General features: G+C 41.0%; 1 protein-coding gene across 2 annotated transcripts; it reads left to right on the top strand.

Moving 5' to 3' along the window:
• The first annotated feature begins 36 nt into the window (after positions 1 to 36).
• On the top strand, positions 37 to 12,841 carry mpp2b (MAGUK p55 scaffold protein 2b). Of its 2 annotated transcripts, XM_008437850.1 has the most exons (11): positions 37 to 993; positions 1,732 to 1,884; positions 1,992 to 2,147; positions 3,281 to 3,508; positions 6,792 to 6,923; positions 7,011 to 7,113; positions 9,381 to 9,449; positions 9,571 to 9,732; positions 10,211 to 10,413; positions 10,924 to 11,052; positions 11,683 to 12,841. In XM_008437850.1, the coding sequence occupies exons 3-11, from the start codon at positions 2,064 to 2,066 to the stop codon at positions 11,857 to 11,859; spliced, it is 1,287 nt and encodes a 428-aa protein (XP_008436072.1). In that variant the 5' UTR covers positions 37 to 993; positions 1,732 to 1,884; positions 1,992 to 2,063; the 3' UTR covers positions 11,860 to 12,841. The 2 variants fall into 2 exon arrangements, with proteins under 2 accessions (XP_008436072.1, XP_008436071.1); XM_008437849.2 differs by lacking the exon at positions 37 to 993 and having other exon boundaries at positions 1,422 to 1,884.
• The last annotated feature ends 2,284 nt before the right edge of the window (positions 12,842 to 15,125 follow it).

The following is a 15,125-nucleotide window of genomic DNA, read 5'->3' as shown; positions in this document are numbered from 1 at the left end:
TATGTATATATAATTCATAAAAGTTGCAGCTTTACGAGTGCACCACATTAGAAAGTCTTTGAATGGTGATATTACCAGTAAATATTGCAATCATCATGTTGGCTGTGATGCATCTGCATTTTCCTCTCTTGTCCGTTTCATTTTGGTTTCCAACACTCTGTGACCTTTAGTGTGTTGGACTCTATCATCAAAGTCAAGTGTGGGCATTACTGCAATGAGATTCCATCCAATAGCCTGAGTAACTTATTAGCATGCAGAATTCATGACACTTTGAATATATTAGTCAACAAATGCTGCATTCCAAACAGTCCTTTGTGATATTTTTCTGGACACCTATATTGCGTTGGCAACATTATGGTTATTTTTATGAATATGTTTTCTGATTTATTTTTTTATTTTTTTAAACAGCTCAGAATGATGACAAAGGTCAAACTTGAAAATTGAAAATACCCTACCAAACTTTGAGGGAAAATCAATCTTGCTGCATGTCAAACAATTTTCTTTAAAGAGTTTTGACAGGGGTTGATGATTGTGGGCATGAAGGTTCTCCTGTAGCGGGATGTGATGCAGCAAATCTGAAGAAGCCTCTGACTGAAAACACTCATAAAGAGGATGCTCACGGTTGTCTGTAATTTTCTCAATTTTATCTGTGGAACTGCTGGATTGACAAAAATGACTCATTCCTCTTTGCTTCATCAAGTTACCCCTGAATATTGATACAAAGAAAAGCTGGCATCTCATTGTTCCACCCTTGCATCACTTCTGTATTGCAACGAGTTTGACATGTTCTGAATTTGTTTTTCTTCTCTTTTTGCTTTTATGTCTGACCACGCTCACAACCAATCAGTGAACAGGAGCTAAGCTTGCGTCACCCACACAAGCAGAGCCAGCCCAGCTGGCCCTGCTCCAAAGCAGGGGCTGAAAAAACAGTGACCGGCCTCAAAAAGCTGCTGGTGGAAACACTCGCAAAGCGAGCCAAGTAGAGTGGAGCTGGTGTGTTGGAGCCAGTGGAAAAGGGGCAGTAGTTCTCTAGTTAAAGCTGCAGTAACTTTTATTAAAAAAAGAAGTTTGTTTACATGTTTGTTAAAATTATCATTATGTTGTAACAGTATAAGACAATCTGCGAGAAAATCCAGTTTCCAGTCTTCTCCTAGACCTCCCAGTACTACCACTCCACTCAGAAACAACCAATCAGACCCTCCTCTTGCCAGGAGGTCAATCACTCTCGTACCTCAGCCTCATTACACTACTCCTGGTTCATCACGTGAATGCTAACGCTAGTTAGCATAGCCGTCAATGACGACGGATAAATCGTTTTCCTGAAACAGTGAGTTGTTTATCTGCCATTAGCACATTGAGCAGCATTGATTGACAGTGCTAAGCCCAACCCCCTGGCTCTGATTGGTTGTTTTTGATCGGGAGCGGTGCATTTCTTCAGACAGCAATAGCAGCTCAGAAAGGAGCTGGAGGAGATCAATATCTTCACAGATTATCTGTATGCAACTTTAAGTGTCTTCTGAACTTTAGTTGCACTTGAAGGGTTACACAAAGGAAAGGGAACAAAAAATACCAATTTTAATTTTATTTGTAAAAATAGTTGAAAGCATGTATCATTTTCATTCTGCTTCATAATTATGCACTACTTGTTGGAAAAACATACAATGTCATTTAGACAGAGAGATGAGGCTTTGGTTGGAGGCAGAGTGATGAACATGAGTGTTTTCAACCAAGGCCCACGAGCGCTTTGAGGAGCCCAAACTGGAAGCTGTGAGCGAGAACAATGTGGAGCTGGTCCAGGACATCCTCAAAGAGCTCGGTCCACTCGCACACAGGAGCCAGGCGGCCGAAGAGCTCGCCCGCATCCTGAAGGAGCCTCACTTCCAGGTCTGGACAAGTTTGCTTTGAGCTTTTAGTATTTCCTAAACACTTTGACTGGTTTATCTCAGCACCATGTCACTGTCTGTTGTGAATGTTTATGGTTCTGTCCACAGTCCCTCCTGGAGACCCACGATTCTGTGGCATCCAAAAACTATGAGACCCCCCCGCCCAGCCCCTGCTCCTTCATGGACGCGGCCCTCAACAACCAGCCCGTTCCGCCAGACGCAGTCCGGATGGTGGGCATCAGGAAGGTGTCTGGAGAACACTTGGTAGGAAAACACAGATGCAGTGAGATGATATACAGGAAATCCTGATGAAGCTCATGCACTCAGTCTAATGATATCTGCTAATAAGATGCTTAAAGGGAGAACGAATTCAGATTTATTTAGACTGGCAGCACAGGAGGGAGGGCTGGGATTTACTGGCATGGAGCTGACTTAACGAAAACAAGTACATGAACTTTGCCAGGAGCTGAGTCGCCTAAATACTGTTTAACCCTTCCAGCTGTCTATTGCTCAAGCTTTTTTGGAGCATTACTTCCAGACAAAGATAATCAGAGTAAACCCAAAATGCAATTTATTTTAAAGGGGCAGTATTATGTGTACATCTTCAAGGCACATATTTGAGTTTTATAGTACAATAAAGTAATTATGCTACCTTCAGTTGTTATAAAAATGTTACATATTTTATAACAAATATAAAATATGTTATAATAAATTATGAAGTCAAAAAAATTCATAATTTGACTTCATAATTTAGCACGTTGAAATTGGGCCTTTGTCTCTTTTTAGGCTTCTGCTCTTTCTAAAACTCTGCCTCCAGGAAGTCCTCACAACATGGGTCCTCTATTAACCCTTTAACAATGTTTTTACATTGTGAACTAATGATAATAAATAATATTTGATTTGCAAAGAACTTTAAAAAATCAGTTAAAACCACATGATAAATGACACCAAATCAAACTAAAATACATAGAAATAAAAATGTAAATGTAAAATACAATAGAGATTCAGATTTTAAAAACCTTATTATACAAGTAACTAATTGCTCCTGGCTAGTCTGAAGGATTGTTGGAGTCACGGGGAGAGCTGCTCTGTGAAGCAGAAGCTCAGAAACTGCAGCTCAGAGGAGGAGCTGTGTCTCGAAGGCAGAGCTAAGTCCAACCAGGTGTTTTACACAGCTGAGTGGTTGCCGCTGGAGATTAAAGCATTTCTCCAACATGCATAAAAAAAAATCAAGGCAACACTCCAGTTATGTTTTTGATGAGGGAATAGCATTATAACATGATGTAAAGCTATAAAAGTCCATTTTTACATAACACTGCCTCTTCGAGCTTTTCTGCTATTACAAAGGTGTTCAGCTTTGAGTTTGCCACGGGTGATGTGTGGTTGTTCCCTCACAGGGAGTGACCTTCCGAGTGGAGAACGGTGAACTGGTGATTGCCAGGATTCTTCACGGCGGCATGATCGACCAGCAAGGCCTGCTGCACGTGGGCGACATTATCAAGGAGGTCAATGGCAAGGAGGTGGGCAACGACCCCAAGGTGCTCCAGGAGATGCTGAAGGAGGCGAGTGGCAGCGTGGTGCTGAAGATCCTGCCCAGCTACCAGGAGCCACACACACCCAGACAGGTCAGGCCCTTAAAGAGAGGAACACTCTGGCTAATAGAGTTTAGAAATGTTCTCATTTGCTTAAAAGGATGTTGACATTTCCATCAGTAAGCGGCGCCCTCGTCCAGCCCTTCCTGGCACCTGCTATGCTGTCTGGAACCTTCTATGCTGATTTGAGAAAATACAATAAATGTTAATGTACTTTAGCTTATTGTGTATTTTTCTCTTGAATCTGCTTTTTTTTAACTTCAAGAAACACCTAGAAATAACAGTTTTTTACATTCATCCTCTAGTTGTGGAACTGGTCAAACTGTGACCCCGTATGAGCGAAGTGGTCATACATGTTGATGTTTTACTTAGATAAATAGTCTGACTTGCCCTTGGATGTGAGTGTGTGTCTCTGTGTTGAACTACCGACACTTTCGGGGTCCACCAGACATTTTACCCATTGACTGTTGACACAACAAGCCCAGGTTCCCTGCAGTCAAAAGTATGTATAGAAAATAGGTGGCTGGAAGAACATTACTTTCTAAATGATATTGCATAAACTACTGAAAAAAATGGTAGTTTCTTCAGCATAAATTATTTAGCAATTGTACAATGAAAAAAGTTGTGTGTGAACTGTGTTTTCTAATTACTAACCATAATCTTCAGATGCAGATCTTACTGACGCAGATACCTGTGACGGCTTGTAAAGGTTCTTCAAAGATAGGACGCTCAGGAGTAGAGTGGTGTGACCCGTCAGACCGTCAGTTCCAGAAACCACATACACACACAAAAAAAGACTGAAAAGCACAGACTAGAAAACACTTGGGTTTTATATAAAACAACATACAGTGGACAACATTGCTGTTAATATTAATTCTATTAATTCTACATTTGAAAATCGTCAGGTAAGAAACTAGAAATCACATTTCAGAAAGCTGTAAAGACTCACAAAAACAAAAATTAAACTTAAAGTGCATTTAAAATCTTATTCACTGTGTTCTGCCCACCAGAGCCTCTGATTATTTCAGCTCTGATTTTTTTTTTCACGCTACAACCCTTTGGCCAGAGTTCCTAGAAGTCGTGCAGCTCTTGGAGCTGCTGCCTGTCTGTAGAAATGACATAGATCATAGAAGCGAAACGAACCAGAGCTGGGGAGGTTGTTAAAGAACCTGTTAAAAATGGAGGCCACCACTCAGCCCGGCAGGAAGCTATAAACCTGTCAGCAGGAAGTGATCCAGTGATCCTCTGAAATACTGCGCTCACTGCTTTCTGACGCTCATCAGCACATTTCCACCATAGGTTCTCTCTCCTCGCTAACCAGGGTCAGTGCCAACCTTCTGTTCACTCGCTGTGATCGGAGAGCCTTTATGTAGAGAACCTGGAGTCTCTGGATGTGTGTGAGAAAGAGAGAGCTGTTGGGGTTTTTTGTTCTTGCATCAGTTCAGTAAAAAGACAAAAAAAAATGACGTCAAGTGCAGGGGGAGGAGATGGTTACCATGGATACTGATTTTGTCTCTCCCTTTTTTTCTCCATCTCTCCTTCTGTTTTTTTTTATTTCAATTCAGTTTCACTTTGGTTTATTTTTACAGAGAAGTAGCGTTCAGCTTCTATGCGCCACAAATCTGGAACAAACTTCCAGAAAACTGCAAAACAGCCAAAACACTGAGTTCCTTTAAATCAAGGCTGAAAACCCACCTGGATAGAGCTGCTTTCATTAGTAATAACTGGATTAACATATTTGATGTCTATAATGAATTTGATTATGGGATTTGACAAAATAATGTAATGTTTGTTGCTTGTTTTGTAATTGTTGACTGTAAAGCATTTTGAACTGCCTTGTTGCTGAAATGAATTAAATAGCCAGTCTGAATATATCCAGTCAAAATCTAATTTATTTTATGCTGATGTGATCGATTTCAAATCCAGTTCCATCCAGTCCAACTGAGTCATATTTAAGATGGCTAATAAAAAAAGTTCATCATTTATTTCCAAGTAGTAAAAGGTTATCTATATAAGGGAGAGCAGCTGATTGCATCAAGCCCATGGCTTATCTGGTGGTCAGTATGAAAAGTTCCATGAAGCACTGATGTAGAAATACAGCGTAGTTGCAAAACAAATCTGAGGAAATAGTACATCATGACAGCTGCTGCAACATGTCAGCTTGTTTTCCTCATTTGCCCTGCCATAAGTTATTCTTCCCCAACCGTCCTTCTCTCCCTCTTTTCATCGTCAGACTCCAATGATAAACACATTATTAACAGCTGAAGCTTCCCGTCCATTTATTCATGGGCTGACATGTCTTTATACTGCAGCTACAAGTCCTGCAGCCTTGCATTAAGTTACTGTCATATAAGGCTGGAAGAGCGTGAAGTAAAAACTTTGGCACAGATTGGTCTTCCATATGGACAGTGACCCAAAGTGGTTACAAAAAGGTTTAAGGACAACAAAGATGATGTTTTGCTGTGGCCATCACAAATTCTAGAGAGAAGTTGATCTGAAAAGCTGTGCGCTAGCGAGACGACCAAATACCTGACAGAGTTCTTGGTTTCAATAGCCATTTACTTTGGACATGTCTTTATAAAGCCCCCCCAAAATGCCATCAGAACTGAAAAAAGGTAACACAAACCTAAATTAGTTCACTAGAAATAGAGGATTTACACACATAAAAGATATAAATAAAACAAAACCATATCTCATTAGCCGCATTGATTCAGGAGGAATAAAGATGACAAACATCTCACAACCAGCTTCTTCAGGTAGAATGCCCCATGTGCGCCAGCTAATGTTTCCCCAAGGCAACAATATGGCTTGTGGAACGAAATATAAGTTCCCCCTCACATTTGAATGCGCCCTTAACCAAACAAATGAACACCTACACTAATTCTCTGAAAGCTACCACACATATATAACTTAGTGTTTCATGTTAAATAGCATGCATCTACTGCCACCTTGAACCAAGCAACAAAACAATGAACCAGGTGTACTACGGTTGCCTTGACGGCAGCTAATGGCTGTAGCAGATCAATGACTTCATATAAGAAAGAAACAGCTGAACACATGAACGTGGGAAAGAAGTACTTTCTATGCAACTAAAAATGAGATCGTTATATTATCTGCATATCTCTCGCCATCAAAAAGAGACTTTGTTTAATTTTGTCGACCTGATAAGGGGAGTAGGCTGTTTGACTGACTGATGCTCACCCACAGCTTACATAACCACAATACTCCTCAGCTTTATTCTAATATCAAGCACGGCACGTCCAGTTCTCAGCCTATCGCGTTAGTTTTAACAACATTCTCTCCTGTCTCACTCCAGGCCTTCGTGAAGTGCCACTTCGATTACGACCCCACTCACGACAACCTGATTCCCTGCAAGGAGGCGGGCCTCAGCTTCACCAGCGGAGACATTCTGCAGATCTTTAACCAGGAAGACCTGAACTGGTGGCAGGTGAGTCCAGCTTTCAGACACACATCCTTGCTCCGCTTTTTTCTTTTTTCTCCTGTTAAGCTCAAGCTGTTTGCGTTTCCCTCCCAGGCGTGCCACATAGAGGGAGGCAGCGCGGGCCTCATTCCGAGCCAGCTTCTGGAGGAGAAGAGGAAAGCGTTTGTGAAGAGGGACATGGAGCTCGCCACCACAGGTAGTCCCTCACATTTACCCACATTCCCCATCAGACATCTGTTCCTCTCTGAATCGTACATGTATTTCTGCTAATCTTGCTCTCCCACCCTCAGCCAACAACCTCCAAAAAGGTCAGAAAGATGCATTCTGGGGCAGTACTATGTGTTTTCCAGGCATACAGTGTGGTTTCATAGCAGAATTAAGAAGCTATGTTAATTTGAGTTGTTAAAAAATGCTGAATTGGGCCTCTTTAAAAGCTCCTGCTCTTTCTGAAACTCCACCATAGGGAAGTCATCACAACGTGGCTCCTCTATTAACCCTTTAACAATGTTTTACCAGCGTTACACTGAGTAGTTCCTGTAATGAACTCAGCAGATGAGCAGTTCCACCTGATGTTTGCTAATTGCTTCTGGCTAGTCTGAAGGGGTAGGGCTACTCTGTGAGTTGGAAGGTTGAAAACTAGAGCTTTGTCCCGGTAATGGTTGCCACGGCAGATTAAAGGATTTCTCAGACATGCATCAAGGACTCAAGGCAACAGTCCAGGTTTGTTTTTGATGAAGGAATAACATAATAACATGATGTAAAGCTTGAAAAAGGTGATTTTACATGACTCTGCCGCTTTAAGCAGCAGGGTCTGACATTCACAAACCATCCTCACCAAGACGGACCATTGATTCAGGAGAGGCAATATGAGCTCCGTAAACAAAACACAGATCAATACAGATATCTGTACACATCAAACATGCAGGTGGGGGGAGGGTTTGTCTTATGCGCTTAGATCCACAGTAGAAAAGGTCTTAAGAGGCGAACAAAGCAGGCGCTGAGTCATAGCAGGCCCTGCGTCCTTCACCTAGACGTACTGTCCTCTGAGCCAGAGGACACATCTGTCTGCCAGCACACACTCCGTTTGTTGTTCTGAGAGCACAGTCAGAATTCCAATGTTGGAGCAGAGAACCTGTGGCGTCGCATGGTCATTAATTTGCTGGTTCAGCTGTTGAAAAGCAGAATTAGAGCCAGATTTGACACTGAGCTCGTGTTTCCTTGACCAGATAGTCTGCTACACTGAGCAGAAGGTTAACAGCTTGCCAAGTCACAGGTGCTTCCTGGCACCGAGCAAAACAAGCCGTCTGATTAGTGCTGGTGCACAGCGCCATCTAGTGGTGCCTTCTGCTTCATTGTAAACAAATTCTCTTTTTATTGTGCAAAGAGAGATATGTTGGGATAAGCAGAAAATAAAACAGATCCAACAAATTCATTGTCCTTTAACTTAAAATTTATGAAATTCCATGTTTTGGTGGATTATTGTATTTTGTAAAGTATATTTAAACCAGCACATTTGCAAAGAAAATTTACTAAAAGAAAAAAAGCATTTATAATTTAAGAATAAAAAAAACAAAGTCAAAACTAAACAAATGGATATTTGTTTAAATATTTTATAGAAAATATCTCTGGTACAACCTGAAGAAAACAAAGAGAGTAAATACATTTTTACTTTTAAGAAAATTTATTTTTATTATTTTATTGTCTCTCACATGTTTGCATTTTTGAAACTTTTCTGTAACAGACCCGTGGAGGTGTGATGTACTCCGCAGGTGTGAAGGAGCAGAACATACGGCTGTACATGAACCGGCAAATAACAACAATAACAATGGCGGATAGCACTGTGCTGTGTTGTGCTACTTAACCTGTTAACATTAACATAATTTCTGATAAGGAATAAATATTTTCCATATATTTATGTCCACTTTATTCATGAGAAACATGAATGAAGTGGACATTCAGACACGTTACTGAGGTGGACGCTAATGAAGTGGAAGCTAATGATCAAAGGCTCATGCTCATTCGATGACAGCGCCATCTAGAGGTTTTTCATGACAGCTACATCTGACTTGAGATGTTTTGGCGGTGCTGTCTAACCCTTGTGCGTGCGAGGACTGAGCAAATGATACAAGTGATACGGTTGTGGGGTCGGTTGGATCCCATTTGTAAACACAAGGGTTAAACATTTTCCCAGTCAACACCCGAAAAATATTGATTGTTTCCAGGCAGTAAGCAGAGCCTAAAATGAGAATATTACAACTGACCAATAATAAAAAAAACTTTTTTAAAACAAAAGTTATGTTTGATACCTGCTTAAAGGTTATTAACTTCAAAGGGTATTTTTAATTTGACAAACAAGTCTCATCTGAACACGTATCCCAACTTATTGAATATGACTCAGTTCCATGGACTTAGCTTACAGAGACCTGGGGGTTTAATTTATTTTTTGTTTTCTCTCTGTTTCAGGTCCCTTGTGTGCAGGAATGGGCGGTAAGAAGAAAAAAAAGATGATGTATTTAACCACTAAGAATGCAGGTAAATGGATCCTGACATTTTGTTTCAGATGTGTATAAAATGATTACTTACAGTTTGTTATTATTTATTCTTTGTTCTGTTTCCTTTTTGTTTGATTTTTTTGTTTGTTTTTTGTTTTCAGAATTTGATCGACATGAACTGCGGATATATGAAGAGGTTGCCAAAGTCCCTCCCTTCAGGAGGAAGACGCTGGTTCTGATTGGAGCGCAGGGAGTCGGGCGACGCAGTCTGAAGAACAAGCTGCTGGTGTCGGACCCTCAGCGCTACGGAACCACCATACCCTGTGAGTGACTGGAACAGGCAGTCTTTGGTCACACTATTTGTTTCACATGTTCTCATTTGGTCAGTTTCTGGAGATTGTTGACCATTCGTCTGTGAAAAATAGCACAAGATCAGTCAGACTGAATGGAGAGCAGTAGAATACATTGATGTGCCATTACTGAAAAGAAACAAAGCTGACGTTATTATCTTTCTACATAAAGAGGAACGATCTAGAGTTCAGCTTCAGTTACTACAACTAGAAAGTAGAGATCAGGTCTGGAATGTGGGTGTAGTGATGGACTCAGACCTGAACCTTCAGAGCCACATAAAGACAGTTACAAAGTCAGCCTTCTATCACCTGAAGAGAAACTCATCCATGCATTTATCTTTAGACGCATCAATCACTGCAACAGTGTCTTTACAGGATTGCCTAAAAACTCATTCAGACAGCTGATTGACAGACAGCTGTCTCTGTATTTAAATGCATCTCCATCGCTCAGTCACCTCCAGGAAGCCGAAGGTGGACGAGCGAGACGGTCAGATGTACGGTTTCATGTCGCGAAGCGAGATGGAGTGTGACATCAAAAGCGGCCGTTTCCTGGAGCACGGCGAGTACGACGGAAACCTGTACGGCACAAAGATCAACTCCATACATGAGGTGATAGAAACGGGAAAGATCTGCATCCTGGACGTCAACCCACAGGTGCAGTTTGTTACTCTGTTTTTATACCTGTCAATACTCACACACTAACCAAACACATCTTTAAGGTTTACCAGAAATAAATAACTACAGTCAGATGGAAAAAGACACGGCTGATCTTATTAATGGTAGAGGAAGATTCTGATGTTTGGAGCTAGGGCTGCACCAATTACAGTTTTCAGGCCGATCACTAATCTTTAGAAAGCCTGACTTGATACTAATTGTTTTTTATTTTTTATAACTGACATTGCAAAGTGTTGTTGCCAAAATCTCCAATTAGAGGTCTGAAAAGTTGCTAAATTTATCGACAAAGTTGCTAAGTTTTGAGTACCGTTAACCAACTCTATTGTGATCTTTGTGGAAGTAGCTCTGCTGATCACCCAAAATTTATGAAATCAGGGCAGATCGATCAGCTGGTTAATCAATCTGTGTACCCCTACTTTTGGAGCTTTTTGAATTTCTGTTCTCCGTTGGTTTGAATCTATCCTCACTGTACCTGTTTTTCCTCTGAAGGCCCTGAAAGTGCTGCGGACGTCTGAATTCCTGCCCTACGTTGTGTTCATCGAAGCCCCGGACTTTGAAGTCCTCAAAGCAATGAACAGGTCAGCCATTGAATCAGGAGTCGTCACAAAGCAGATGACGGTGAGTGTTTGGATCATTAGACTTATTTCTCAATTGATCTTCTTAATGATTATTTTTCCTCTGAAAAAAAGTTACTTAATTTAATTCATAAATTTTATTTTATGGAAAAAAAAAACAGTTTGATACTTTTTCAATAATTTTTTGTACTTAGTATCAGTCATAACTATAAAGTGCCACCTAATGGATATCAAAAAATAAATATCATCAGGGTTCACCTGAGTGTCATTTATCATCATCTAACCTGAACTGCACTGAAAAAACTGAACAGTTGATACAACTTAAAGAAAATACTGAAATTGGTGACAAGTAATTAAATAAAGTTCTTTCAATTTAGTTTATTACATTGTCAAGTTGAACAAACTTGTCAAGTAAGTATAACTTAGACCAGTGTTTCTCAAAGTGGCTCCAATGAGGGTTAAGGAAAATCAATGGCACTCCTGGATTGGATGCTTTGGAAATGGCCAGCCAATAGCATGTCAAGCAGCAATTCAGCTCACCTTATTCTGAAAAATGAACAAAAAGATACATTTTTGGCAATTGATTTGGAGTTGCATTTCACAAAGTGACATGGTAGATAAATCTAGTATAAGTCTAAAAGCGCTGTTGTCCTCTCCAATGTGCCGGGCCCAGGACTCTGAACTAAAGAGGACAGTGGACGAGAGCGAGCGCATAAAGAGGGCCTACGGACATTACTTTGATCTTTGCATCGTGAATGACGGTTTGGAGGCGGCCTTCCGCAGCCTCCGGGTGGCGCTGGAGAAGCTCTCCATGGAGCATCAGTGGGTGCCGGTCAGCTGGGTGTTCTGAGCATCGCCCACAAAGAGTCGGAGGACGCATCGTCACCTGCGCCGATGGAGCCGCACGGCGGACGTCGGCACAGGCGACCAGCCTCACGTACACACAATTTTTTGTACAAACTAAGTGTTCCTCTGTTGAGCCTAATGTCAAGTTGTGATTAATTTGTCAAAACTGGTTGTTTGTTGAGGAGGTTTTAGAGACGACGACGACGAGTTGTAGTGAGATTGTTTAAATGTCAGAGGGACAGTTTTAGCCTTCACAAATCTTAAATACTTTATGTAGTGTAAATGTTTACATTGGTTCTGTAGGAAGGATTGAAGAAAGATACCAAATGTCACATTTGTGTTGAAAACTTTATGTTTTTGCCATTTGATCACACGGTATGATTGTACGTGTTCAGAAATGTGCTAAAAAAATGGCAATAGTTACTGAAGTAAACATGCAATACACTGACTGACGCACCGGAAAGGAAACACACATATTTCTGCTTTGGGAAGAATGGAGGACGTTCATGTTGGGACATTTTTCATTCATCTTCTTTCCTTTTTGAATGTTGATTTCTGTGTGTTCGTCCTGACAGTTAGAGGATCCAGCTGATGTTTGAGTTTAATCTGTAGCACCAGTAACAATCCAACCGTAACACCTTCAGTAGCCTAGACCTGTTGTGTGCGTTGTTTAATGAAGGGAAAACATTTGACCTTAGCTTATACTTCTTGGACTCTTGATGGAAGATAATTTATTTATTTTTATTTTTTTTACTTTTACATAAAACCGGTTACCAGTGGCTTCAAATTCATGTTTACTTTTGCCTTAATATGGTTCAAAAGCCAAGGAAACTATTTTTTCATCGTGGAACTTTTCGTTTCTGTCAGTGTACATGTTCGTTAGGAATAAACACATAACTCTGTCAGCTTATTTATTGTCCATTTAATCTTTCTTTCAGCCTGTAAGTACTGTATTGTAATAAAGAGTGTATAGAATATCAAAGAAACACCTGGTGCTCTGATGATTCGGCTGGTGTGCAATGCTCTTTATTCTGATCTTCATATCAAAAGTTTATTAAAAATGCAGTTGGTTAAAAAATGTTGCACTCTTTTTGTTAAGTTGATTTTGATATGCATATATGCAAAAGTAATCATATTTTTTCATTTTTAAAAAAATATATTTTTCATCTCACTTGTATCTAAAACTTCAGTTTATTTGCAGTTTTATCTAACGCTCCAACCAGGGTGTGTATATATATATATATATATATAGGGGCCACACAGTAGCTCAGTTGAGCTGTTGCCTTGCAGCAAGAAGCTTCTGGGTTCGATTCCCAGCCCTGGTCTTTCTGCATGGAGTTTGCATGTTCTCCCTGTGCATGAGTGGGTTTTCTCCGGGTACTCCGGTTTCCTCCCACAGTCCAAAAACATGATTGTTAGGTTAATTGGTCTGTCTAAACTTGCCCCAAGGTGTGAGTGTGTGTGTGCATGGTTGTTTGTCCTGTCTGTATATATATGCGCACTATTGTGCACAGAAAGGTAGAACGCATTGAAAAAAAAACTGAAATTGATGCACTCACATACACCTAATAAGACATGCTACTCTGTGTAACTGACATCGTGGAGATTCCTACACACGTCTACATCTTGAAATAGCACCTGACCCAAACTCTTGCCCGAGTTTGGGTCAGTTTGGGTTTCTTGTTCTTRAAATCTGCCTTTGAAATACAATCATGAAGCCTTTTTATCCCCAAGGCTCCTGAATGACACAAGCCAAGAACTTTTGGTTTCTGGACCTCAATAAAATGATGTATAAGTGCAGGTCTGAATCGCTCTTCTGCTTTTGTTTCTTATGTTTGGTAAAATAGTCACAGTATTAAATTGTCTGCGAAAATTAATAAAAATAAATATAATAAGTCACAGACTGTTTCTAGCACTGTGCAATGATTAATACATGAATAATCCTAATGGATTACTAGTAATTAAAAATAATAGTGGATCAAAGGCTTCAGAACATTCATACCACAGCAGGTATGGAAAACCGCAAAAGCAAAAATTAAATCGTATACAAATCTATTAATCTCTTCATGTTAAATAAATAAAAAGTATAATGTTTTATTTAAGWATTTATGTCAGCTTGAGTCATGCAGATCTKATCTAATCATTTCCATAGCAACGATCAGAAGCAATGTGTTGGCCAGAAGTCCAGTGAGCTCACTGATGAGGCCATAGATGACATCATGCACATCACAGTAGATCAAAGAAGTTCTAATGCTTGAATACTGGAATCTCTAAGCATCAGTGAGGATCCAGACAGGAGTTTCAGATTTGTTTATAGCAACAATGTTCAGTTTTGCGACGGCGCTTGTTCCCCTGATATTCCCGGTTGGTTGGGGCATCGGATATGCCGTGATGACTGGGATGAAGAAAGTGTGCGATCGTTTCTTCCCAGGRAAGGATTCCAATGAAGGATACGATCAAGATGAAGAGGACGATCTGTTCTGGAAAGGATTTCCATCCACTTCCAAAAAGCAAACCGACCCGGCTGGGGAGGTTTGTTCTGAGATGATGGTACACCGTGAGGGTGAGACTGCAGTCGCAGAAAAATCTAACCCGGCTGGGGAAGATTTGTCTGCAGCTGATCTCGCAGCCGAAGCTGTGGCTGAAGTGACAGCCAAAGCTTTGGTTTCGCTGGTCCCATCCTTGCAGGAGAGTCCTCTGAAGGCCACTTTCACAGGGTCCTTTGACAGTGTTGAACATTTGTCTGAAAAACCATCTCTGAATGTAAAGATTTCCGTTGATGTCGAGGTTTCTTGTTCTCCTGGAGTTAACTCAGAAGATAGCGTTGGGTCGGATCTGCTAGATGTAGGGAAGACATCTGCAGGACCAGGACAAGCGGAGGAGAACTTCTTCAAGTTCTCCGATGAGCTCCAGAACAGCTGGGTGAACGCTGCGTTCCAGAGCATCCTAAAAATCAGCATCACCAAGCGGTGTCTAGCTAAGGAAAGGGTTTTTCTGGAGGCATCGTCCATCCCCTGCTCTGGGAGTCTCCTCCTCTCAGCTGTCCGTCAGCCCGGCAAGCATTTTAGTCAGAAAGACCTTTCCCCTGTTCTGATGGAGCTGAGGGAGAAGAAGCTCCTGTCGGACGTGGGAAAGGACTACGACATCAAAAGTTTGCTGGAGTCTGTGCTGGTCTGGCTGGATTCGTTTGGCGGCGACACAGATAGAGAGTTGTATGACAACGACTCGTGCTCTAACTGTGGAGCCACTTCCCTCAGGCTCCTGAACGAC

Source organism: Poecilia reticulata, linkage group LG19 (genome assembly GCF_000633615.1).
Source record: "Poecilia reticulata strain Guanapo linkage group LG19, Guppy_female_1.0+MT, whole genome shotgun sequence".
In the NCBI taxonomy this organism is placed as follows: domain Eukaryota; kingdom Metazoa; phylum Chordata; class Actinopteri; order Cyprinodontiformes; family Poeciliidae; genus Poecilia; species Poecilia reticulata.
This window is presented reverse-complemented; position numbering and strand designations above follow the sequence as displayed.